General features: G+C 35.9%; 1 protein-coding gene across 4 annotated transcripts in view; it reads left to right on the plus strand.

Annotated features, from left to right (window-relative positions):
• NFXL1 (nuclear transcription factor, X-box binding like 1) overlaps window positions 1-25,254 on the plus strand; it is a 40,259-nt gene that overhangs the window by 2,892 nt on the left and 12,113 nt on the right. For 2 of the 4 annotated variants that reach the window (XM_059671811.1, XM_059671802.1), the window contains exons 3-17: window positions 275-451; window positions 3,842-3,951; window positions 6,238-6,368; window positions 7,766-7,944; window positions 8,168-8,329; window positions 8,415-8,515; window positions 9,481-9,595; window positions 10,483-10,607; window positions 11,614-11,736; window positions 13,616-13,706; window positions 16,005-16,125; window positions 16,342-16,501; window positions 17,239-17,330; window positions 20,485-20,506; window positions 21,198-21,338. In XM_059671811.1, coding sequence (XP_059527794.1) covers window positions 275-451; window positions 3,842-3,951; window positions 6,238-6,368; window positions 7,766-7,944; window positions 8,168-8,329; window positions 8,415-8,515; window positions 9,481-9,595; window positions 10,483-10,607; window positions 11,614-11,736; window positions 13,616-13,706; window positions 16,005-16,125; window positions 16,342-16,501; window positions 17,239-17,330; window positions 20,485-20,506; window positions 21,198-21,338 — 1,850 coding nt within the window. The remainder of the gene's footprint in view (window positions 1-274; window positions 452-3,841; window positions 3,952-6,237; window positions 6,369-7,765; window positions 7,945-8,167; window positions 8,330-8,414; window positions 8,516-9,480; window positions 9,596-10,482; window positions 10,608-11,613; window positions 11,737-13,615; window positions 13,707-16,004; window positions 16,126-16,341; window positions 16,502-17,238; window positions 17,331-20,484; window positions 20,507-21,197; window positions 21,339-25,254) is intronic. The other 2 variants (XM_059671820.1, XM_059671831.1) reach the window with 1 other exon arrangement.

Genomic DNA, 25,254 nt, shown 5'->3' on the forward strand with positions numbered 1-25,254 from the left:
TTGTTCAATCTTTGGTGGGCCAGTCACTGTTTTTAGAACAATTCGCGGCTTTTAGCAGGGTATTTTACAAACGTGAAAGTTTTTATTGTGGCATTCTCATTTGTTGTGTGACAAGAAATTTGAGAATACTGTTTTTTCATGGATGTTAGTAAAATAGAATGCTCCAAAGGTGACTTTTAAATCTGTATTTTAAAATGATATATTAGTACTTAGGACTTGCCTTTTGAGAGATTGGTTTGCAGAAATGAGACTCATTTTTTTTTCTCCCTTTAAGCAGAGCTAATGGCCCAAAGGAAATTTGAGGAAATCAAGAAGGCTAATCAAGCTGCAGCCAAAAAACTTGTTGAAGAACACTTCAGCTCTTCCTCTGAAGAAGAAGGAGATGAAGATTTGGAAGGAAAACAGGGAAAAATAGTTGCTAATACATTTATAACTTACACTACTCAGACAGGTACTGTATGATGTTTTAAGTTTAGACCTTTTTGATATTAATGAAAATATACTCCTGGCTTTTAAAAAACACTTTTACTCCATGTGGAATAGTTTTTGCACCTTAAGAATGAGCATTTTTGTGTTGTAGAGTTGATGTTTGTACATTTTACTATTTGAGTTCTCTACTGTGTAATACTGGTCTTTCTGTAAAGCAGATGGGATGGCAATGTCCTGTACAGCCTTAGACGTTCTCCTGTGTGTTTAATTGGTATTTCATTAGAATGCTGGCAGGGAGATGCCAACGCTCTCTGTGGGATGAGTGGGGTCAAGTTGTTCCTGGTTATGATTTGATTGCATTTGAGAACTTTGAATCCATTAAGTCTATTCACCTTTTTCTCCTTTTTTCTCCTGTTAAATGTGTCTTGAAGTCATTTTCATTTCATGACTTTATTTCTTTATATCTTACAACTTCTGACTTTCATACCATTTTTTAAAACAAAGTACTCAGGTTTGACAGGTACAATCACATCACATGTTGTTTATATCTGGGTCGCTCTTCAAGTCATATTTGTTTATGAGAGAGGGGGCCAGAGTGGTGCTGCTATGGAGGATTTGGTACTAAGTGTAAAAATAGATTATTTTAAATGTAAGTGTTTTATGCTTTCCACATTTTATACTTAAAGTCATTATTAGAAGCATTCTTTCGTGAATTATCAACATTAGTTGCCTGAATATATTGACGGCACATGAGTATAGGTACACACCGTCATATAGGTTTCCAAGGAATTTACTGTATCTGCTATGGAATTAAGATTAGGAGGCTTGACTAAGAAGTCTGGCTCAGCCAGGTAAAAGTTGATAAAGAGTAGCCTTAAGGTTAGCAGGTACTTACTTCTAGAGCAGCGGTCGGCAGCCAGCGGTCCGTGAGGTCAGAAAGGTTGGTGACCGCTGTTCTAGAGGACTTCATAGGAAGCAACCTTAAGAAGGTTCCTGCTTCAAGAGGACTTCACTTAAACCATCCTAGATAGATTTTAAGTAGGAAATTCAATGGTGTAACTCAGTATTTCTTTTTAGTGTTTAGGAAACATTTATCATTTATAAGTTTTACTAATTTTTAATCAGGCTTTCTGCTAATAATCAGGCTATCTTAAAGTACTAAGATAGTTTTTCTACTTTGTTTTGTGTCACATCCATAAATATTTTGATTCTTGTTCCTTTGTGTAAGTAAGGAAATTTGATGACTTAAGAACAATATATGCCAGCATTCCCATCTCATGTTAGTGAATTGGACATCAGAACTTGATCAGAGAAGTTCATTCTTTTTCTCTGCGCACAGACTTTGTACTTTTTTGTGACTCTTCTCTCAGATTTAAGACTTGCATGGTCAACTTCCTGATGGGTATCCCCATCTTACTCGCCATGGATGCATCAAGCATATGTTGAAAGATAGCATTTCTCCTTTTGTTTTCTTTATCTCAATTTGTAACGTCACAGTTTTCCAAGTCACACACAAAAACCAGAAATCTGGGAGCAGGGATGGCACATTCATGACATGAGTGTGTTTTATTCACTACCACTCCTCCCCTCTGCCCATGTCAGGCATCTCAACAAACACAGCATTCTTTCCTTCTTACTGTTGACATGGTCATCGACTTTTAAAAGCAGCATAATTTAAATGTTACTAAGTCCTGCTGAGTTTTACTTCCTAAATTTCTTGAATCCACCCCTTTTCTCCCATATACTAGCATTGCCTTAATTCAGGCCCCTACAGGTATTTAATGTGTGAATTAAATCCACATAATAACTGTGAGGTAGATATTAATATTATTATTATAAAGATGAGAAAAATGAGGTAGATACATTAGGTAACTTGCTCAAGGTCATTTTTTTTTTTTTCTGCTATCACTGCCTCTTAACTGGTACTTTAGCTTTTAGTCTTAGCTGCCTTGTACTTACTTTTCTTTAGTTGCCAGGATGATGTTAAAATGCATGACTTTAAATGCTATGTTATCCACCATGACATTTGGGCAGTATACTGTATTGTCGCAGCCAAACTTTAATACAATTTGTAAAGAAATCTTACAAATATGAGATTAGAATTTATTTTGTTAAAGCCTATTTCATCTTGTTCTCATTCTATGTTAGCTGTAAATTAGATGTAATTTAAAATGTTACACATTTGTTAAAGCCAGCTATGAGAAAAGCAAAATAAGCACATAGAATATGATTATTAAGTCTGCTTCTAAGGATACAATTGTATTTAATAATTTAACAATATTTTAAAGTTTTGGGATTGTTTTTATGTATATTTTGTTTACTATCCTAAATTATATTTATATTATGTAGAGCATGTTTTTGTAAGTGCTGTGTTTCCTGAGGTGATCTTAGAAAATAAAGAATTATCCAAGCAACCTATTTATTTAATTTTTCTTTTTGGTAACTTAAATTTTGATTTGAACCATTTTATTGCCATAAGTTCTGTACTTATGATAGTTTATATGATTACTCAGTCAACCTCTATTTAACAGTCTTTATTGTACTAAAGGTATGTAGGTTTATTTCTCTTACACTAAAGTGACTCAGATCACTGCCCTTTTGGTCTCATGTGTGCTTTGGTTAATTTTTCTGCCTTTCATTTTGCTTTTACCTGTTATTTCTTGGACCTTCCTATGGTAATCCCTTGCTGCAACCTAACAGTGATTAAGGGGGCTCATAGTGGTTAAGTGTCAAATTGAGATTACTTAATTGTTCTGTGCTTCAGTTTTCTCATAGGTAGAATGATGATAAAAGTAGCTCATTTAACCCTACTGAATACTAATAGTGCAGTGCCTAGCAAATAAATGCTCAATAATTGCTTAAGAAAATATAGTCTAATAATCTTTTTATAAGAAGTTCATGCTTCCTTTTTAAGCAGAAATAGTTATTATACTCTAATGACCTCAGGATATTTTTATTCAATAAGTTTTTATTAAAACAATGCTGTGTGTCACACACATGCACACACACATACATGTATGTGCTTATATTTAGGCTAAATGGCTCTGTTGAGCTTTGACATTCAGTGTCTTTCACTTTGCTCTGATGTGCTTTCTCTTGTTACTCGCATCTTGCTGCTCTTGTCTATGGCTCTGCCCCTACCAGATTTGGTAAGCACTGTAACAACAATAAAAGCAAGTATGCTCTGAGAGGGCCAAGATACTGGTTTTGAATCAAATATATAAGATTTAACGCACGCACTTTGTGACCTTTTGGCAGCTCGCTGGTTGCTCTTTTTAAACTTCTAATTTTAAGCTATATTTTGAGCAATTGATACTGCTAGACATTTCTCACCTACTATGTAGTGCTATTATGAGTTTGTGTTATTTTCAGATGTTGCTTAACATGACGTTTTCAATTTTTCAATTTCAAGATGGAGATGTACGTGAATTAGAGCGAACGAAACAGTATTTAAATGAAGCTTTTCAAGCAGGGGCTATGACATGCTTAATTTGTATTGCTTCAGTGAAGAGAAACCAGGCAGTAAGTTATTCTCCTTATCTATATTAATGGATCTCCCCAAAATATCTTACATTGCATTTATAATACTTAATCCTTTATGTTTTTGCTTATTTTTGTTTAAAAATGCTTCATTTGAGAATTTTTATTGACCTTTATTTTGTAAATCTGTAATTTAAAGAAAACTTCTAAATGAGCATCCAATATATTTAGCACTATTAATATAGTTGAAGCAAGTATCTTCAGTTTTAATGTTCATGTCATTGTGATAAAGCATTTTTAATATCTTTGTACTTTAGAGATTCTCACAAATACCGAAATGTTTAAATGGACTATATTTCATTACTTTTAGCAGGTTGAAAAAAAGATGCCTTCGAGAAAGTAAAACCTAGCAGTGACCATGGTTTATTTAGTGAGCTTTTCTTGTGTTGAAGCCATTGTGGAAAGTGACTGTTGTCACTGGGGAGAGATGGATTCAGACATAACTTATGTAGTACTTAGGGTTGAGATGGCCTAAGGGTGAAGTTACGTATATGTAAATTTAAAAGGGTGTTAATGGAGCAATTAAGAGGAAATGATGACTGACTATGATAGACTCAACATTTAGACATTAGATTAATCCACAGCTATTACAGCAGTATTGTCTAGCAGTGGTTCTCCTTCCTAATGCTGCGACCCTTTAATACAGTTCCTCATGTTGTGGTGACCCCCAATTTCATTGTTACAAATTGAACATAAAGCATAGTGATTAATCACAACATCAATATGTAATTATATATGTATTTTCCGATGGTCTTAGGCGACCCCTGTGAAAGGATCATTCGACCCCCAAAGGTGTCGTGACCCACAGATTGGGAACCGCTGGTCTAGAGGAAAAAAGGCCAAATAAAATGGGTTGATCACGTAGAGTGAGTCAGAAACTTAACACATCGGATAGGATAGCATAGCAAATGCAGGTACCTTTGGTGCTTGGAGTCACATTTGGTTGGTTTATTCTGATTTCAACTGCAATGGATGAATAGTCTCTGCATGTGGATACAGTTCTATCTTAAACACTCTGTATGTGTATGGATTTTTTTTTTAATGTTAATGCTTCCTCCTTGGGAACCAACTTGGCCAGTGCATGGGTGCAGTGCAGAATCACAGGGGAGTTAATCCCCCTTGGGCCAATGTTCCATCACAGGGAATTGGTAGATGAGTACCCCAACCTCCTCTCTGTTAGGGGTTGGGGTTGGGGATAGTTCTAGGTATGTTTTAAATGGTTCTTCAGAGGGTCCCTAGCAGGACTGAACTTTGGTCCTTAGCTGTAATCAGCTCAGCTGTTTACCATTCATTGGCATTTCTTCTTTCCCACCTTGTCCTCTCTTAACTCCCACATCCCAGTTCTTTTCTTAGCCGCTGATTGAGGAAGAACACAACTAAAAAGTTGGCTTTTTAAAAAAATGCTGTTGCCAGTTTATGCAATATGCTACATGTCTGATTTTATTAAACAGGTGAGAAATGTTATAATGAAAGGAGAACTGATTTTTGTCAGTTATATTAATGCATTGGTAGGTTTTAAAATTAATTACTGTTATTCCTTAAGCCTTTAAATTGTGTGTGTGTGTGAGGCTTAACTGTACTATATTAAAAGAAAAGGCTATGAAGTTACATATCAGTCAGTATGGCATGACTCCTTTTAAAAATTACAAAACACATTTTTAAAAATATTAGAGATGGGGGCAGGGGGAAGGAGATCTATGTAATACTTTCAACAATAAAGATTTTAAAAAATTTAAAATAAAGCTATTCGAGTCTGACCAGAATGTTAGCAGTAGTTACTTCTAGCTGAATGAATCTGGATGGTTAATGATATTTTTCTTTAAAGAACATTGCTTATGTTATTCTGGAAGGAAAAATTATATTTCTTTTTTTAAGTATGTTTTTTAAAATTGATTTTGAGAGAGAGAGAAATATCGATTGGTTGCCTCTTGTATGAGAGGGAGGGAGGGAGGGGGAGAGAGAGAGAGAGAGAGAGAGAGAGAGAGAAAGAAAGAGAGAAACATCGATTGGTTGCCTCTTGTATTCACCCCGACCAGGGATTGAACCCCTGGTATGTGCCCTGTCCGGAAATTGAACCCTTGACCTTTCTGAGCATGGGACGATGCTCAACAAACTAAGCCATACCAGCCAGGGCAGAATTATGTTTCTTAATCTGTAGTTTGCTCTTGAAAATAATTTACTGTGGTGCTTATTTTAAAGTATTTTTATGTAATTATCAAAGAAAAATAATCATTGTATATATGTTAATATCTGATACTTTTGTCTTAGGTTTGGAGTTGTTCAGGATGTTTCTGTATATTTCACATGCCCTGTATCCAGAAGTGGGCTAAAGACAGCCAGTTTCTGGTATCTTCTCTGACAGATGACGATTTCGGAAGGAGAGATTATCCCTGGCCTTGGTAATTTTTCTAATTTTGGAATATCAAGTTGTAAAATAAATGAAAATGTAGCTCATAAGTTGCTTTATTGGCAGTTTCAGTGTCCATGTTTGGCCTTCAGTTAGTCATTTGGTTTGTGAAGATATGGGGCTTGGTAATGGCTTTTCTTTCCCACTAGTTAATAAATCATTATTCAGACTATTTTTCCCCTGCAAAACTTTCTTTTCTATAAGACTGGAATTCTTCATGATTCTGGTACTTCTCTCCCAGAGTTCATATTAGTATACATTAATATCACATTGTATAAGACTGTCATCTAACACATTTTGATCATAAGCTTTTCAATTTTATCCCCCAAATCTCTCAAAACTGTAGGTGTATATTATTCAATATTATTGTTTTTTCTACATTTACTTTATTAGATGGTTTATTCATGATTTGATCTTGAACTTCTGTAATATTTTCAGAAAGAGTTGGGGAATGAAAATTTTATAAATCTGCTAAATAAAGACAATAAAATAATTTACTCACACTGGCAACCAAAGGGGGTAGATTTACTGTCAAGATGACACAGAAATTTCAGGGGCTTTGTGTGGTCACATAATATTCACTTTTGTAACTAATTTTATATTTGTAATTTTGAGTTCTTTCTCTTAACAGTGGCCCCTAGATTATATAAGATTCAGGTTTTAGAAAACCTGAATCCACATTAGACCTCTTGTTATCATAGCTGATATACGAGATTGAGCAAAAGTAGGTTTGCAGTTGTTTGTATGGAAAACAATGTACTAATAATTAATTCAAGAATAAACTCTGTGTTTCACATACTCAGAATTGTAAACTATTTTTAACCCACCCTGTATTTATCAAATTGTGATAAAATGTAGTTTTTAAAAACATTTCAGATATAATAGTTTTGTAAAAGTAATTCTCAGTCATTTGTGAGAGATTGTATTCCCATGTTACCAATGAGGATATTAAAGTTAGTTGAAATAAAATGATGTGTTCAGACTTCTCTTCTCTTATATGGTGAAGCCAGGATCTAGCTATTTATGCTGTTTAATACATTAGCAACTTGTCACCTGTGGTTATTTAATTTTTTTAAAATTACCAAAGTTCTGTTCCTTTCTCAGTTGTATGCATCAGCCACATTTCAAGTGCTCACTGGCCATATATGTTTAATAATTACTATATTGGACTTGGCAGGTATATAACCGTTCCATTACCTCAGGAAATTATATTGGATAAAGCTGTGCTAGATGGTTGAAATTTATTTTAGTAAAATCTTGTTTTTCACTAATATAAAAATGGAGCAGAGTGCCTTAAATAAAGCAAATTGAGTATACCATATTGCTAAGTCTATGTATATTCCTGTCACTTTTAAAAATGAAATTAACTTCAGTAATTCTTCTTTGTAGTCCAAAATGTAGGTTTGAGTACAAACGATCTGACACACCTAGTAGGTACTATTGCTATTGTGGAAAAGTAGAAGATCCACCTTTAGATCCGTGGCTTGTGCCTCATTCATGTGGCCAAGTATGTGAAAGAGAATTTAAACCTCCTTGCGGCCATAAATGTTTGCTCCTCTGTCATCCAGGTAAGTTACTATTACGTTTGTAATTGTTTGTGGGTGGTTATTACTTTGAGGCAAAAAAAAAAAATTGTGAAAGTTGAATTCAGAACTTAAATTTATAGAAGAAAATATTGAAAGGGGATGGCTTTTGAAGTATAAGCAAGGGAAGCTTTAGAAATCAATAATAGGTATGGGAATCAAAAGTTATCTTTGACCTCTGATTTCCCCCCTTTTTATTGGATTCTAGGGCCCTGCCCTCCTTGTCCAAAGATGGTCACAACTACTTGTTACTGTAAGAAAGCAAAATCCATCCCTCGTAGATGCAGTGCCAAGGAATGGTCCTGTCAGCAGGCATGTGGGCAGAAGTTGCTTTGTGGACAACATAAATGTGAAAATCCTTGTCATGCAGGTGAAAGACTGTACCTTTTAGCCAAAGTGAAAGCAGTCTCTATTGCTTTGTAATGTGTCGTGCTAATTTATAATTGTGATTTTAGGAAGTTGTCCGCCCTGTCCAAGAGTTAGTAGGCAAAAGTGTGTCTGTGGCAAACAAGAAACTGAAAGAAGCTGTGCAAGTCCCCTGTGGCACTGTGATCAAGTAAGTGTTCATGCATTTTGAGGGCGTGGGCATTAAAGAATACGGAAAGCATATCAGAAATGCTAATCCGGATTTAGCTCATTTGATTTAGTGGGATAAAATGAAAGGAAGAATAGTAACTTAAATGAATTATGTTCACATTTTAGGAAACTTTTCCAATTTAATATTGTAATTTTTTTCAAATTAACAACTATTTATTGAATTTTGGATTCAGTACATATACATGCTTTCTTGCTAGCTCGTTCTCCGTTCCTTTCCCCTCTCTTTAAACAACACCCCTCCTCACCTTTTGAGTTAATCCAATTGAGGAAGTAGAATTGGTTTTATAGATTGTTTTTCCTAGAACTGGCATAGTTTTAGTACCATTTGGAAATCTTTGGTGGATGGCCATATGATGCTGTATATACTATTATATTTTAAAAATATACTCTTTGGTGCATAGGAATGTGTCTATAAACATGTATATGTATGTATGTGTATATACTAGTATATGTGTATGTATGTGTGTGTATTTATGTATTTACTAGAGGCCCGATGCACAAAATTTGTGCAAGAGTAAGCCTTCCTTCCCCTGGCTGCTGGCACCAGCTTCCCTGTGGCACCCACACCGGGGCACCAGCACCCGGGACCCAGGCTTCCCTCACAGAGGGAGGCCCTGCCCACCCGCTGCAGCCTGCTGGTCAGTTGCAGCCTCGTTGGCTAGCCTCGTTGGCTTGCCTCGGCCAATCCCGGCCACATCTGGAAGGTTGTCTGGAAGGACATCCAGTCTAATTAGCTCCATATTATGCTTTATTATTATGGATATATGATACCTAAGAGAGAAAAACAAATTATGAGGAACATAAAAAAGTGGCTTGTGATTGAAAAATGGATTATGTACAAAGAAAAAATGGATTATGTAATGTACAAAGTCTTTTTTGTTAACTTTTAAGTTTTTCACTAGTGCTTATTGCATTTTATTTTAGGTATGTGGGAAAACCTTGCCATGTGGTAATCATACATGTGAGCAAATGTGTCATGTTGGTGCTTGTGGAGAATGTCCTCGATCTGGGAAAAGATTCTGTCCATGTCAGAAGTCAAGTAAGACTATTTTTAAACCTTTAATGGGATATGATTATTTTTTATGCTAACTAGAGTACTTTCCTCATTAGATTTCTCTGTGAGTTCATACTGTAGTTTCAATAATTATACACAGTTAATGTTAGATTTCTGTACCTTTGGATGAGAAGACAGTATAACATGCTTAACCTCAGACTTTGGAATCAGGCATATCTGGCTTCAAATCCCACCTTCATGAACTCTGATTTTCTCAAGTTAAATGGAGACAATGATGGTACCGTCTTTGTAAGATGTTTGTGAGAATTAAATGATAAAATGCTCATAAAACAGTGTAGTGCCTAACATGTAAAGGAAACCTAATAATTACAGGCTGTTGTCATTATTGTGTATTGGGCTATAAGTGAATTTAGTTTTGGTTGCTTTGAGTTAAAGGTATGGAAGGGCTGTAGACTCTGTACCAATGCCAGCACACATGCTCATCAGATTATTGCCAGTACTTGTCATGTTTGTGTCGAAGGTGAGTTTCATTATGTTTTTGAATCTGCTTCTTTTCTTTTATCCTGTGAGGTTATTAAGAGCAAATTGTTTTTATAATTCTATATTGTGGAATTCTTCATAGAGGTTACATGACATTATTTCTTCAGATAACTATTTCTGAAATAGTTAGCTTGTAAATGTGCTTCTTGAAGTAACTTGTAATATGTCAAATTTTGTTTCACTTTACATTAACTTCACAAATATTACGGATTATTTTTATTAAAGTTAATTTTTCCAATAGTTACATAGATGCAAAAATTCATAGTCTGAAAGGGCTGTCATTCTTTAGGGAGTCAAAAGAACATGGCATGTTGTTAGTGCTTCATAATAATGTGTGTTACTAGTAACATTGACTTTTTGTCTGCTTTTAGAGTTCTCTTTGCCTTGTACAGAAGATGTGCCAACTTGTGGAGATAGTTGTGACAAGTTACTTGAATGTGGAGTCCATAGATGTTCACAGCGTTGTCACCGAGGTCCTTGTGAAACATGTAGACAAGTTAGTCATCTCCTGTAATAATTAATTCTAAGAGCTCTCTGTTATGTCTGATGGGATTGTTCTGTAACTGTTTTCCATTACTTAGTTTTATAAATACCTATATGATGACCTGAATGAGTTTAGTGACCTAATGGGTATGGTGAAGAAGCATGAGAGTATGCCAGCAATCAAGTCCAAAAATCACCTTTTGTTTGATTTTGCTTGGTTAAAGTTTGAACTTCTTATTTTTATGGTCCAAAGTTGAGGTTATTTGTTCCCAATAGACATTCAAAGCAATGAAGAATTAGGCTTAGTGATGATGGAAAGAAATGAATGCTTAGGCTTAATTGAGACTTTTAAGTTATATATATGTCACCTTGGTTATGACCAAACTACCAAGTCAACAAATTAGCTTCCAGATAATCCAATTTTCTTGCTTTACTGAAATAAGATGTGCAGACGTCATGGTATAACCACATGTAAGTGATTTTAATGTGTGGTATTGTTTAATGATTTAGTATTAAATTCCTACTAAATTTAATAATGAAAATTCATATGAAGTCTTTTTTGGAACAAAGTAAGATACAAACAACTATTTTAGGAAATTCTGATTTAGTTTTGGTAAAGTCTTCCTTTCATACAAGTTTTCTCTTAAAGCTTCCCTCTTTCATTTTTTTTCAAAAATTTATATATATATGTGTGTGTGTATAATATATGTATTATATATATAACATGTATATATTATTGATTTCAGAGAGTAAGGGAGAGAGAGAGATAGAAACATCAATGATGAGAGAGAATCATTGATCGGCTGCCTCCTGCATGCCCACACGAGATCAAGCCCAAAACCTAGGCGTGTGCCTGACTGGGAATCAAGCTGTGACCTCCTGGTTCATAGGTTGACGCTCAGCCACTGAGCCACGCTGACTGGGTTCCTTCGTTTTTTAGTAATTATAAAAATTGGCAAGGTGAAAAAAAATCATGTTAACAAAAGTTAGTTTTAATAGCATTTATTTGATTCTTCCAGGAAGTAGAAAAGCAATGTCGCTGTGGAAAGCATACAAAACGAATGCCATGTCATAAACCTTATCTCTGTGAAACTAAGTGTGTTAAGATGCGTGACTGTCAGAAGCATCAGTGTAAGAGAAAGGTATGTGTAATAAGCTAGGAACATTGCTTTAAAAATTCTTTTGAATTTTTCCTCTGTAGGCCTATGATAAGAACCACCTTGACATGTTCCTCAAATATCCAAGCATATTCTATGCTTCTCATATGAAATATTAATACATAGTCTAGATTAATCCTAATGGTTTATATTAGTGGGAAATCTTAGCAAGATTTGTAAATGACAAGAGACTTTTTAATCTCGGGCATAATTCTCTCAGCTTGTTTCTTAAGCGATTTTTGTTCCCTGACTTTATTCCTGTTTCATTCATTTTTTTTCAAAGTTTTTTAAAAAATATTTTATTGATTTTTTTACAGAGAGGAAGGGAGAGGGATAGAGAGTTAGAAACTTCGATGAGAGAGAAACATCAATCAGCTGCCTCCTGCAAACCTCCTATTGGGGATGTGCCCTCAACCAAGGTACACGCCCTTGACTGGAATCAAACCTGGGACCCTTGAGTCCACAGGCTGATGCTCTATCCACTGAGCCAAACTGGTCAGGGCTCATTAATTTTTTGTTGTTGAATTTCTTAGATCTGTAGGTTTATAGTTTTCATCAACTTTTTGAAATTTTCAGTTTTTATTTCTTCAAATGTTTCCCCCCTACCCATTGCCTTCTAGACTGCAGTATGTATGTTATGCTACTTGAAGTCTCTCAGCTCACTGATGTTCCATTTATTAATTTTAGTTTTTAAAATTTGTGTTTTAGTTTATATGGCTTTGTCTTATACTGTGGAATTAATTTTCTTCTGCTTTGTCTAATCCATTTTTTATCACATCCTATGTTTATTCATCTCAGATATTATAGTTTTTCATTTCTGAGAGTTGGGTTTGGATCTTACCTATATCTTCCATGTCTGTATATTTTGTCTGATTTCCTAGTTGTTTAAGGCAGGAATATAAATCTGGTGGTTGTTTACTCCACCATGGTCAGACAGAAGTGTCTAAAGGCTTATTCAAGTCATGGACCACAAAATTTCTTTTCACACACTGCCACTAGCATAGTGATAGGCACATAATCTTAGTAAATATTTGACTGATATAGTGAACTATTTTGACTTTTAATTGCTTTTCAATAAAGTATATTTTTTGAGCTATTTTTATATACTGAAACTTGTTCTTAAAGTAGGTTTCAATCCCAAGTTCCTTTAAGACAATTATAGTCTGCATTTTCTCTCCAAAGATTGGATATATGAGAAGTCAAGGAGGGAATTAGAATAGTAAGGTGGAATATAAGTAGTTGCCTTTTGTTCATGAATGAAAATTGGGACAAGTTGTAGACGGGTGTATTTCTTACAAACAGATTGGAAATCAGGGAAGTTATAAAAGTTAGAAGCAAATAACCTAATCTCTGTTTTTCTCCTTTAGTTAATCTCTGATTCCATGGCTTAAAAATAATTGCTAAACTAATCTAATGGCTTAAAAATAATTGCTAAACTAATCTATACATTTAACTGGTTTTCTTTTTAACTAAATTTTTAAAATAATCAGGCCAATTGTTTGCCTGAATTGACTATAGGATTTGACCAGATCTATTCCTTTGGTTAATGTTGTCAATCTCTGCATAGATAAGTAGAAATGAAATTATGGGAATGTTTTAAGTCATAGAATAATGTACTGAAATGCAAGTAAATTTATCTTGGATTTTGGTAAATTAGGACATTCTCTATTTAAACTTACAAGTTCTTAATATGGCATATCTACTTATCAGAAGAATGTTGATAGTCTTGACTACTTTTATTCTTATATTGAAAAGAAGTACAGTATCTTTTGCTTTCCATAAGTTCTGTGAATACCTAGTAATGACTTTTATATTATGCATGCTTTTCAGATGACCTATTATTTATATATTGCTTTCTCTTCAGTGTTGTCCTGGAAACTGTACACCTTGTGATCAAAACTGTGGACGGACTTTAGGATGTAGAAACCATAAGTGTCCATCTGTCTGCCACAGAGGTAAAATTTAACAGTAGCTGTACTTTCATGTTTGTATTTACATAGTGTTTTTAAGGTTGATAGAGAGCTTTCACATTTATTATCTTAGTTTGTCCTCTTAATAACTTTGAGAAGGTAGGGCAGTTGCCAAGATCATGATTTTATGGATAAGTTAAAGTTAAGAGGGTTCAGTGACGTACATGCACAGGGGAATACCTAGTAAACCAATATAGCCAAGATTTAAGCCCCAGTCTTCTGAATATAAAAGTTTTTTTATTTTATAACACCATGTTGCTTCCTTCCTTCCAATCTTCCCCACAGAATTTATGAATTAATAAATATGTTCTTAGGTTTTTCAGTTTTACTTTGAATTTTAGACATTTTTATGGAATTAAGTTTAGTAAGGAATTGGATATATCCTAAGCCAGTAGTTCTTAAACTTTTTAGTCTCAAGACCTCTTCACACTCTGGGACCCAAAGAGCTTTTGTGAGTGTGGATTTTATCTATTGATATTTATTATATTTTAAGTTGAAATAAAATGTAATAATATTTATTATTTTATTTAAAAATAGCAATAAAACCCCATTACTTTTTTTTTTTTTTTTTTTTTTTTTTTTTTTTTTACAGAGAGGAAGGGAGAGGGATAGAGAGTTAGAAACATTGATGAGAGAGAAACATTGATCAGCTGCCTCCTGCACACTCCCTACTGGGGATGTGCCCGCAACCAAGGTACATGCCCTTGGCCGGAATCGAACCTGGGACTCTTCAGTTGGTAGGCCGACACTATCCACTGAGCCAAACTGGTTAGGGCCCCATTACTTCTTAATACAGTAACTTTCTTTTGTGAAAAATAACTTTTCTGAAAAAAATTTAGTGAGAATGGTATTTTTTACATTTTTGCAAATGTCTTTACTGTCTAACGAGTCTAACTTAATAGGAGATGGCTGGAATTACAGACCTGCTTCTGCATTCAATCTCTTTTGATATCACTTGTCATATAGCTTCTGCAAAACTCTATGTATGTGAGATTTTGCAGACCCTCTGAAGGAGTCTCAGGGGTGCCTAAGTTATTAGACATTAAAAACTGAGTTAACTTTACCCATTTGGAATATGTCAGTATAAAATGTAATTTATAAACGATGGTATAAGGTAGTGGTAAGAGCATGGACTTAGGGTAAGAGGTCCTGGTTCAAGTTTGGACTCTGCCGCTTAGTGGCTTTATGACCTGGGACAAACTACTGTTTTCCTTTGGGATTATGTGCATGTTAGATATCTTAGTTAATGTCTTAATCCTCTCAGAGCTCTTACAAAGCATATGGCACTATTGTTGTTTACTGTAATAAGGAAACTGTCCAAGAGACTATTTGCCCAAGGTCATAGAACTAGTCGCAGGTTCAGGATGTGAATTTAGACTTTAATGATATTTCCATTATACCACATTGCCTCCCCATTAGGAAAAGTGACAGATTCCATTAACCCTGAAAAGGATCTTATTTCCTTTATAGTCATATTATATCATTGACTCAAATTTAAATTTCATTAGCATCCTCTGCATTAATCATTAATTTATTCAATAAGTTTTTTGCCTTGTTTACTAAGTACCAGGCACTGGGATTACAGGAGTGAACCATATTGACAAAGTGCCTGCTCTTATGGAACTTTTTTATTTTTACTTTCCCTCAGATAGAATACAAATAACTAATCAAATTCATATAGAATATCAGTGGTGCCACATATAGAAAGAAAATTAGAGTAAAATTTAAATGGTGACAGTGGGGATGGTATATACTATTTTATATAGTGTGATCAGGGGATGACTCTGAAAGGATGACATTTGAGAGAAGACCTAAGAAGTAAGAGATCAAGCCCTGTGGCAATAGGGGAGGGTAATGTTCCAGGCAAGAAAGCAGCGATTGCAGCAGCCCTGAGACAGGAGCACTTGAAGGAACTGAAGGAGCATGGAAGAGGTGCTCAAGGGCACAGATGGTAGGAGATTAGGTCAGAGAGATGGTGCGATAAAGATGGCGGGGAAAGGAGAATATGTATAGAGCATTGTCGACTATTTTTAAAAACACTGGTCTTTACTTTAAGTAAAAAAATCTGACTAGTCGAATGGCCATTAAAGAAATTGGATGTGTAGTTTAGAATTTTCTTACCAAGAAACACCAGTCCTACTTGATTTTTACACAGGTTTTTTTGTGTTTTTTTTAATGAAATCCTTACCCAAGGACATGTTTTTATTGATGTTTTCATTGATTCTACTATTGATAGACATTTGGGTAGTTAAGTAAATTTTAACTTGCAGCCTTTTTTTTCAGGGAGTTGCTATCCTTGCCCAGAAACTGTAGATGTGAAGTGCAATTGTGGTAGTACAAAGGTGACAGTACCCTGTGGCCGAGAACGTACCACAAGACCACCCAAGTGCAAAGAGCTATGCAGGTCGGTATGAAGCTTTGCACAAACTTATATTTGTGTCTTACCAATTTAAATTCATATTGATTTTTAATATTGTTAATATTTTCAATTTTGCTTTAATGTGTTAAAATACTAATATTCACAGTATATTCTTATTCTATATATAAATAGATGATTTCACTTTAAATATAATTCTTCAATGATCAAAAGTAATTTTAAAAATTGTACTTTATGATTTAGTCGCCCACCAACTTGCCATCATACAAGTCAAGAAAAACATCGCTGTCACTTTGGCTCTTGTCCTCCATGTCATCAACCTTGCCAAAAAGTGTTGGAGAAATGTGGTCACTTGTGTCCTGCTCCATGTCATGATCAAGCATTAATAAAGCAAACTGGCAGGGTAAGGAAACAATATTCTGACGAGACAGTGGATTGCTGTGGGTCATATTTTCTGAATTTCTCTTAGTCATTCAACAAGCAGTAAATAAGTACTTATTTGGTATTGAGCACTGTGATAGGAGCAGGGGTACAAAGTAACCAAGACTTGATCTTTTGTTTTAAGAAGTATATAGTATAGAAAAGGAGAGAGACCAATAAACAAATATTTGCAAATACAGTGTGATAGTCATTTTATCTTCAAGATAGAGATAAATTTGGCAGTTTTTCTTCACATATGTGGTTTATGGTTATAGGTATCTTTTGGTTTCCTCAAAGATTCAGTCACATTTTTAATATATTTATTGAGTCCTTACTATGTAAGCATTCTTCTCAGTGCTAGGGAGACAACAGTGAGCAAAATAATGGAGATAACATTCAGCTGGTGGAAGGTAGAGTTTACAATTCTGTTTCTCATTCTCCCTTTGGCCTATGAGAAGTGAAGGAGGCTATATTGCCTCTGTTCTGGCATTAAAACACTGGAGTCTGCCTCAGTTTTTAATATCAAATGTTTATAGAGAGGAACAAGCTGATAAAATGCAGATGGAATGGAATATTTCAGTTAAACACAATTTGTTGATATTTTTGAAAAATATTCCACCTGCTTGAGTGGAGGATACATGGAACAATTTTCTAAGATTCTTTTAATGGCCATGTAATTTTACCCCTTTGACTTAAAATTGTTATGCATTTTACTTGTAGCACCAGCCTACAGGCCCTTGGGAACAGCCTTCAGAGCCAGCATTTATTCAGGCCGCATTACCTTGTCCTCCATGTCAAGTTCCTATTCCTATGTAAGTATTAGAGTTTTAACTTTAAAAAATACCTTTTACATAGTTAAAAGTGTATATTAATATATATATATATATTTGTATTGATTTCAGAGAGGAAGGGAGAGGGAGAGAGAGAAACATTAATGATGAGAGAGTGTCATTGATGGACTGCCTCCCGCATACCCCACCCTGGGGATGGAGAACGCAACCCAGGCATGTGCAGGACCAGGAAATCAAACCAAGCCCTCCTGGTTCATAGGTCGATGCTCAACCACTGAGCCATGCCGGCCAGGCTAAAGTATATCATAAGTCACCTTTTCCCATATTCTTTGTTCAATTCATCATTTTAGGCTTAGCATATAAGCTAGTTAGTTCTCTGTCTTTAGCTTCGTTCTTGTCCAAATAAATGTATTTTGTGTACTGCTTAAAAACTTCCTCTAGATTTCTCTTTTGAGTTTTCCCCTAGTTAGTTAGTGTTCGATGCCCTTCTTAGCTTTTATAGCAACTTGTGCTTAGAGTTACAATAATATATCCAGTTTTCCTGACTGATTCCCATGCTAGTCTGTAAGCTCCTTGAGGACAAAGGAAAACCCGGTTTTATGTAAGACAAACTTAATGGAGAGTGTTTGAGGGAGATACTGAAAATGAAAGGAAGTAGTGTCTTGGAGTGGCCAGCAAATGACCTGTACTGAGTCAAACCTGGGGTAATAGGGAATCCTGGAATAGTTCACACTTCCAGCAGAGGTTATGGAATATAGGGGAAAAGGAAGCACAGAACTAGGAAGCAGCATACAATTACAAAAGGGGCTGTTGTCTACAATTGAAGTTCCAAGTAGAATATTCGTATCTGTGTATTGGTCTTTTAAAGAGAGGGTTCTTGTTTTCTGTACTTTTCAAAGCCCTCACTCCCGTTTTGTCCTTGCACAACTTTCCTTTCAGTTTGAATAGCATGTATATTTTTATGTATTGGTTGGGCAATCAGGTTGGGAGGCAGAGTTTTAATTGGGAGCTATAGCCACTAATAGGATGATTTTAATCTGTAGATTTATTAGAGGGGGAGGTATAGTTAACTAAGAGGTTCTTTATGTACATATTCAACTAGTAATTATTAGAGACTTCTTTTATTGAGGACTTGTATTTCATGAGGGACCAAGTTGTCTGTAGTATCTCTTACTAGATTTGAGTTATTAGTGATTATCAAATAGCCTAAATTTTTCCTTTTGAGGAAACAGAAGAAGAGACATTTATATTTTGATTCATAGGCACTAAAATTGACATATCATAGTCAATTACCTTTGAATTCCTTAATCTGTTTTATAGGAAGACTATTTAACATACATGCTATACAGAGTAGTTTCACTGCCCTAAACATGCCCTATCTCATGTTTATCCCTTGCCTCCCTCCCTGATGAATGCCTAGGAAACCACTGTTGTTGTTTTTTATTGTCTTTGTAGTTTTGACTTTTCCGGAATGTCATATGGTCGGAATCATACAGTATGTAGTCTTTTCAGACTGGCTTCTTTCACTTAGAAATATGCATTTAAGGTTCTTCCAGGTCTTTTCATGGCTTCATAGCTCATTTCTTTTTATCACTGAATATTATTCTATTTTATGGTTACCACAGTTTATCTCTTCACCTGTTGAAGGACATTTTTGTTGCTTCCAAGTTTTAGAAATTATAAATAAAGCTGCTGTAAACATTTATGTGCAGTTTTTTGAATGGCCATAAGTTTTCAACTCATTTGGGAAAATATTTAGGAGTGCAATTGCTGCCTCATATGGTAAGCCTATGTTTATTCTGTAAGAAATCGTTAAACTGTATCACTTTGCATTCACACCAGCAATGAATGAGAGCGCCCGTTGCTCTACATCCTTGCTAGTATCTGGTATAGTCAGTGTTTTGAGTTTTAGCCATTCTGATAGATGTGCTGTAGTATCTCATTTTAATTGGCAGTCCTCTAATGACATGATGTTGAGATCTTTTCATGTGCTTATTTGCCATCTGCATGTCTTCTTTTAAGATTTGTCTGTTTTCTGTTCATTCAAATCTTGTTCATTTTTTAAATATGTGTTTGCTTTTTTATTGTTGAGTTTTAAGAGTTCTTTTTATATTTTTGGATACAAGTCCTTTACTGGGTATATGTTTTCCAAGTATTTTCTCCCAGTGTGTGGCTTGTCTTTTCATTTAATACTTTTAAATGTTTATAGAGAAGATGTTTTAGGTTTAATGAAGTCCATCAGTGGTAATGAAGTCCATTACCATTTTCTTTTATGGCTCATGCTGTTGATATTATATCTGAAAAGTCAAACTCAAAGTCACCTACATTTTCTCCTGTTTTATAGTTTCACATTCACATTTAGGTATATTACCCATGTTGAGTTAACTCCTGTGAAAGGTGTAAGGTCTGTCTGGATTTTTTTCTGTTCCATGTCCCTTTGTTCCAGCACCAACCATTTGTTGAAAAGACTATCCTTTCTCGATTCAGTTGCCTTTCTCTTTTGTCAAAGATCAGCTGACCATATTTGTGTGGGTGTATTTTGGGACTCTGTTCTGTTCCAGTATGTATTTGTCTATTCTTTCACCAAATACCATCTGCTTTGATCACTGTAGCTTTCTATAAGTCGTGAAGTTAGGTAGTGTCAGTCCTTTGACATCATTGTTCTTCAGTACTGGGTTACCTGTTCTGGGTCCTTTGTCTTTTCATATAGATCTTAGAATCACTGTGTTGATATCCACAGAATAACATGTGTTGAATCTGCATGGAGTAGGGAAAAAGCAACATCTTAAAAATATTGCACTTTCCTATCAGTGAACATGGAATGTATCTCCATTTATTTAGATTTATGATTTCTTTCATGAGTAATTTTCCTCATATGGATCTTGTAAATATTTTGTTAGATTTATACCTAAGTATTTTTCCTTTTTTGTGTGCTAACATAAATAGTGGTATGTTTCATGTTTTTACTTTCCAATTGTTCGTTGCTGGTTTATAGAAAAGCAATTAGCTTTTATATATTAACTTCGTATCTTGTGGTGTTTCTATAATCACTTATTTCCGTATGTGTTTATTTTTTACTCTTAATAAAACAAATAATAGAATTAGCATCTTTGCTTTGGGTGTTGTTTTTTTTTTGAAGAATTTGTAATGTTTTTATTTTATTTTTTTCTTGCAGGCAGTGTCTTGGGAAGCACGAGGTGAGTTATAGGTACAAGTTTTGCTTGTTTGTTTTTAATATATTTTTATTGATTTCAGAGAGGAAGGGAGAGGGAGAGAGATAGAAACATTAATGATGAGAGAGAATCAATGATTGGCTGTCTCCTGCATGCCCCCTACTGGGGATTGAGCCTGCAACCCGGCATGTGCCCTTGACCAGAATCAAACCTGGGACCCTCGGGTCCACAGGCCGATGTTCTATCTGAGCAGAACCAGCTAGAGCTAGGCACAAGTTTAAGTAAAACTTGTCATCTATATTTTTCCTATACTAAGATTGTTAGAAATAATGAAGTCAAAGTATTGTTATTTCAGTGTTGTAAAGACAATAGTTTGTCTACTAATTCTAAAAATACAGGTTGTGGCAAAATACTATAAAGTTACTTTTGCCACACCCTGTATACAGTGCTCTTATTTGAAAATTAGCTTATGAATATGCATTTACTACAGAATCGTATTGCATTTCCCTTTTAGGGAATATTTTGCTTCTTGGCATTCATGTTTTGCATTTTTTTTTGGATAGGTTACTTTGGTTTTGATGATGATTATTAGTGAAAATGTTTCAGACCTTTGTGAAACTTGTTATCAAGTGACAACAGAGTTAGTTGTTTTGGAAACATGGGTCTTGGAGGTGTGTGTGTGTGTTGTGCTATTTTTTTTATTTTTATTTTTAAGGTGAGTCCACTACCATGCCATGCTGTAGGACCCTACTCTTGTAAGAGAGTTTGTGGACGAACCTTAGATTGTCAGAATCATATATGTATGAAAGAATGCCACAAAGTCACTGAAACTGAAGCCTGCATTGGCAAAAATAAGGTAATGTATAAACGCTTACATATCTCTGAATTTGCTTTAAAATATTTTTAAAACCTGACACATGATACATGATGCTCATAGTTTTAATAAATTCCCAAACTTCATTTGGAAGTAAATATCGTCACAGATGTGTGTGTATGTGTGTGTGAAATTCAGTAAAAGCATTTTATAAGCATATGAAAAATTGACTCTAAAGAGATCTCTAAAAATTGTCATTTTATAAAAAAACACAAATAGAGCCATTTAACTTTTAAATGATATTAAATTTTATTTTTTTAAAGTAATTCATGTTTTTTCTTAGGCTTCCATTTTATAGGGAATCGTAATAGCAAGTGTGCTTAATGGGGAATAAGTAAAAAGTTTTCAGTTTCGTATTTATTAAGTAACATTAAATGAACAGATATGTAAATTATTAATATGAATTGTGTTATTGAAGATTTCAATTGCATTGTTAGGTTTTTTGGTCTTTCTTTTGGTAATTGTAATGTATGACAGCATAAATATCCATAGTATCGTTCTTGCTCATATGTAGACATAGATGTAAATGAGTTATAATTTCCTCATTAGTCCATGCCTTGGTCCTCAATAAAAACGTAGTCATGATAAAATGAAAGGGTATTGGAATTATAAAATCAAGCTAATAAATAATTTTAATGATTCAAAACTACTTTAAGGAATAGCTGCTATAAGGCATTCCTCCTCGAGGTTTTCAGAACATCAAATGAGTCAGAAAAAAGTCGTTTTAAGAGCTAATATGACAATGATTGGAGAATTCCACAATGACTTCCTGGGCAGTGGATGTTGCAAAATATAGGTTATAAGTTATGTGCAATTTTTCTCAATTTAGCTACCAGTCCATTCCTATCTCTCACTCAAGGAAGGCTACTGCAATTCAAGTGAGTGAAAATTACATTATTTTAGGGTTAACTTTGCAATCACTCTAATTTATATATTAAACAAAATAACTCCAGAAACTTAAAAAAAATTTCTTACCTTACCTCAATTGTGACCCATTGGAGAAATACTCCTAGTATGTGTCTTGACCCAAATACTTATGGAATTTTTAATACAGTTTCAGCTTTCAGTTGTAGCACAGAGCCTACAACACAGCAGGTATTTAGTAGGTATTTATAGAATTGACTGGACTCAAAGTTCTTTGGCTTATCTGCTCTTCTCTGGTATCCTGGCCTGAGCAGTGGCTCTGATTGTTACCATTAGCAACAGATATTCCTGTTGTCTAATTCATTGGTTATAATGAGTGGAACTGTGGTTGACAGGGAAACGTGTGAGGCTGGTGACAATTGAAATGGTGTGTATTTCTCAGGCAAATGTGGGACAAATATCTTTTGAAGTGCCTGCAAGAAGAAATTGAGTAATTGGGAAAGTTGTTTTGTTTTTTTTTGGGGGGGGGGGAGGGGGCGGTGTGGAATCTATCACCAAAAATACATAAAAAATAAAAATATATGTAGATACATAATCATACCTACATATATTTCTATATAATTTTGTATGTTATAGACCCTTGCCACTCAGAGTGTTGTCTGCAGCCCAGCAACATTGGCATCAGCTGGAATCTTGTTAGAAATGCAAAGTCTCAGGCCCCACTTCAGCATTTTAACAAGATTCCCAGGTGATTTAGAATGCACAGAAATGTTTGCGAACACTGCTAAAAGCAGTGTGTGTGATGTGTCATGTTTCATTGATTTAAAAAAAAACAAACGAATTTCATTATAATTATTAAACTTGCTAAGAGACTAGAATTTAATTATTCTAACCACTAAGAAGAAAGGATAATTCTGTAACATGATAGAGGTGCTATTGCTGCAATGACAATCTATTACACTATATAAGTGTATCAAATTAACATCTTAACACCTTGAGTATATACAATACCAATTATATTTCAATAAAATGAAAAAAATTTCTTTTATTAGGATTAATAGCCAAATGTTTATTCTGCGTTTCTTCTCATCATCCCACTACTTAAAATTAGGATGCTCTCCTCCCTGGATTTCCAGAAAGTTGGATGAATTGAAGAAAGTTCATTTTAAAAGCTGATAATGAAAAATGTTGAGCCTTTAAGACTTAGTATTCATATTTATAACTCTTATTTTATCTCAGTATGATATGTGAAATTCAACACTATCTACACTAATAAAAGAGAAAAATGGTAATTGGCGTACGACGATACCCTTTTCATTGGCTAATCAGGGCTATATGCAAATTAACTGCCAACAAGATGGCGGTTAATTTGCATATGTAGGCACAATGCAGGGAGGTGAAAGGGAAAGCAGGAAGAAGCCCCCTGCCACTGACAGTGATCGGAAACCCAGGGGGGAGCTAAGAGCTGGGGGGCAGGGCAAAGGCGGCCCTGGGGCCGCCTTTGCCCTGCCCCCCAGCGATGATCGGAGAATCAGGCGCCTTTGCCGCCCTGGCCAGTGATAGCAGGAAGTAGGGGTGGAGCCAGCGATGGGAGCTGGACACAGTCGAAGCTGGCAGTCCCAGGAGCTAGGGGTCCCTTGCCTGGGCCTAAAGCGGAGCCCACGATCGCGGGGCCACTGCAGCTGCAGGTCCCCGCTGCCCGAGCCGGATGCCTCAGCCAGAGGCGTTAGGCCGGGGCAGGGGCGGAGCCTGCAACCGCAGGGAGCTGGGGGTCCCCTGCCCAGGCCTGACACCTCTGCCGGAGGCCTCAGGCCTGGTCAAGGGGCCGATCCGGTGATTGATGATCGGAGGGTGATGAGGGTCAACTCCTCTGGCTGAGGCATCAGGCCTGGGCGGGGGGCTGAGCCGGGGATTGGGGGGATATGATGGTCCCCTTGCCCAGGCCTGAAGCCTGGGTCAGAGGCATCAGGCTTGGGCGGGGGGTGGAGCAAGCGATCAGAGGGAGATGGGGGTCCCCTACCCAGGCATGATTCCTGGGCCAGAGGCCTCAGGCCTGGGCGGGGGCCAGAGCCAGTGATCGGGGGGAGATGGGGGTCCCCTGTCCAAGCCTGACACCTCTGGCGGAGGCGTCAGGCCTGGGCAAGGGGCCGATCAGGTGATCAGAGGGTGATGGGGGTCTACGCCTCTGGCTGAGGCATCAGGCCTGGGCAAGGGGCAGAGCCAGCAATCGGAGGGGTCTGGGGGTCCCCTGCCCAGGAATGATTCCTGGGCCAGAGGCATCAGGCCTGGGCTGGGGGCAGAACCAGTGATGGGGGGAAATGAGGGTCCCCTGCCCAGGCCTGACACCTCTGTCAGAGGCGTCAGGCCTGGGCAAGGGGCCGACCCTGCGATTGGAGGGTGATGGGGGTCAACACCTGAGGGCTCCCAGTATGTGAGAGGGGGCAGGCTGGGCTGAGGGACACTCCCCCACACACACACCCAGTGCACGAATTTCGTGCACCGGGCCCCTAGTCCTATAATAAAAATCTTTAACCTTCGTTAGTAGACAGATACTACTTAAATTATTCATAGAGCGGAGAGGTGACTTGTTAAGTTACAATTTTACAATTGAGATAATATTTATTTGTACTAAATGTGATTTAGGTTTGCCTTATTGAAGTGCATTAAAAATAAATTAAACTGGTGGTCATTCACCTTTTTTTCTCTATATGTGTTTTCCTTTAGCAAGATGAGATGACTATCTCCAGAACATTGAATGCTTTTTTAGTTTGATGATGATCGTACTTGTTGGGTGTAAATGAATTGATAATGTCTTACTATGTATTTTTTTTCTGCCATTGATTACTCTTTAGGAAGTAATTTATGTTTTTATTAGATACTTAATGTATTCATTCCATTTTTAAGGTGAGGCAGTTTGATTTAATCAGGTTTGATGACATAGAAATCTTTGTGAATAATGGTCATATTGATAATCTTACTATTCTTCATTTTGAATATTTTTAAGCTGTATTTCTAAGAGCTGCAGAAGTACTTT

The sequence above is a fragment of the Myotis daubentonii genome, chromosome 1 (assembly GCF_963259705.1).
Source record: "Myotis daubentonii chromosome 1, mMyoDau2.1, whole genome shotgun sequence".
NCBI classification, from domain to species: Eukaryota; Metazoa; Chordata; class Mammalia; order Chiroptera; family Vespertilionidae; genus Myotis; species Myotis daubentonii.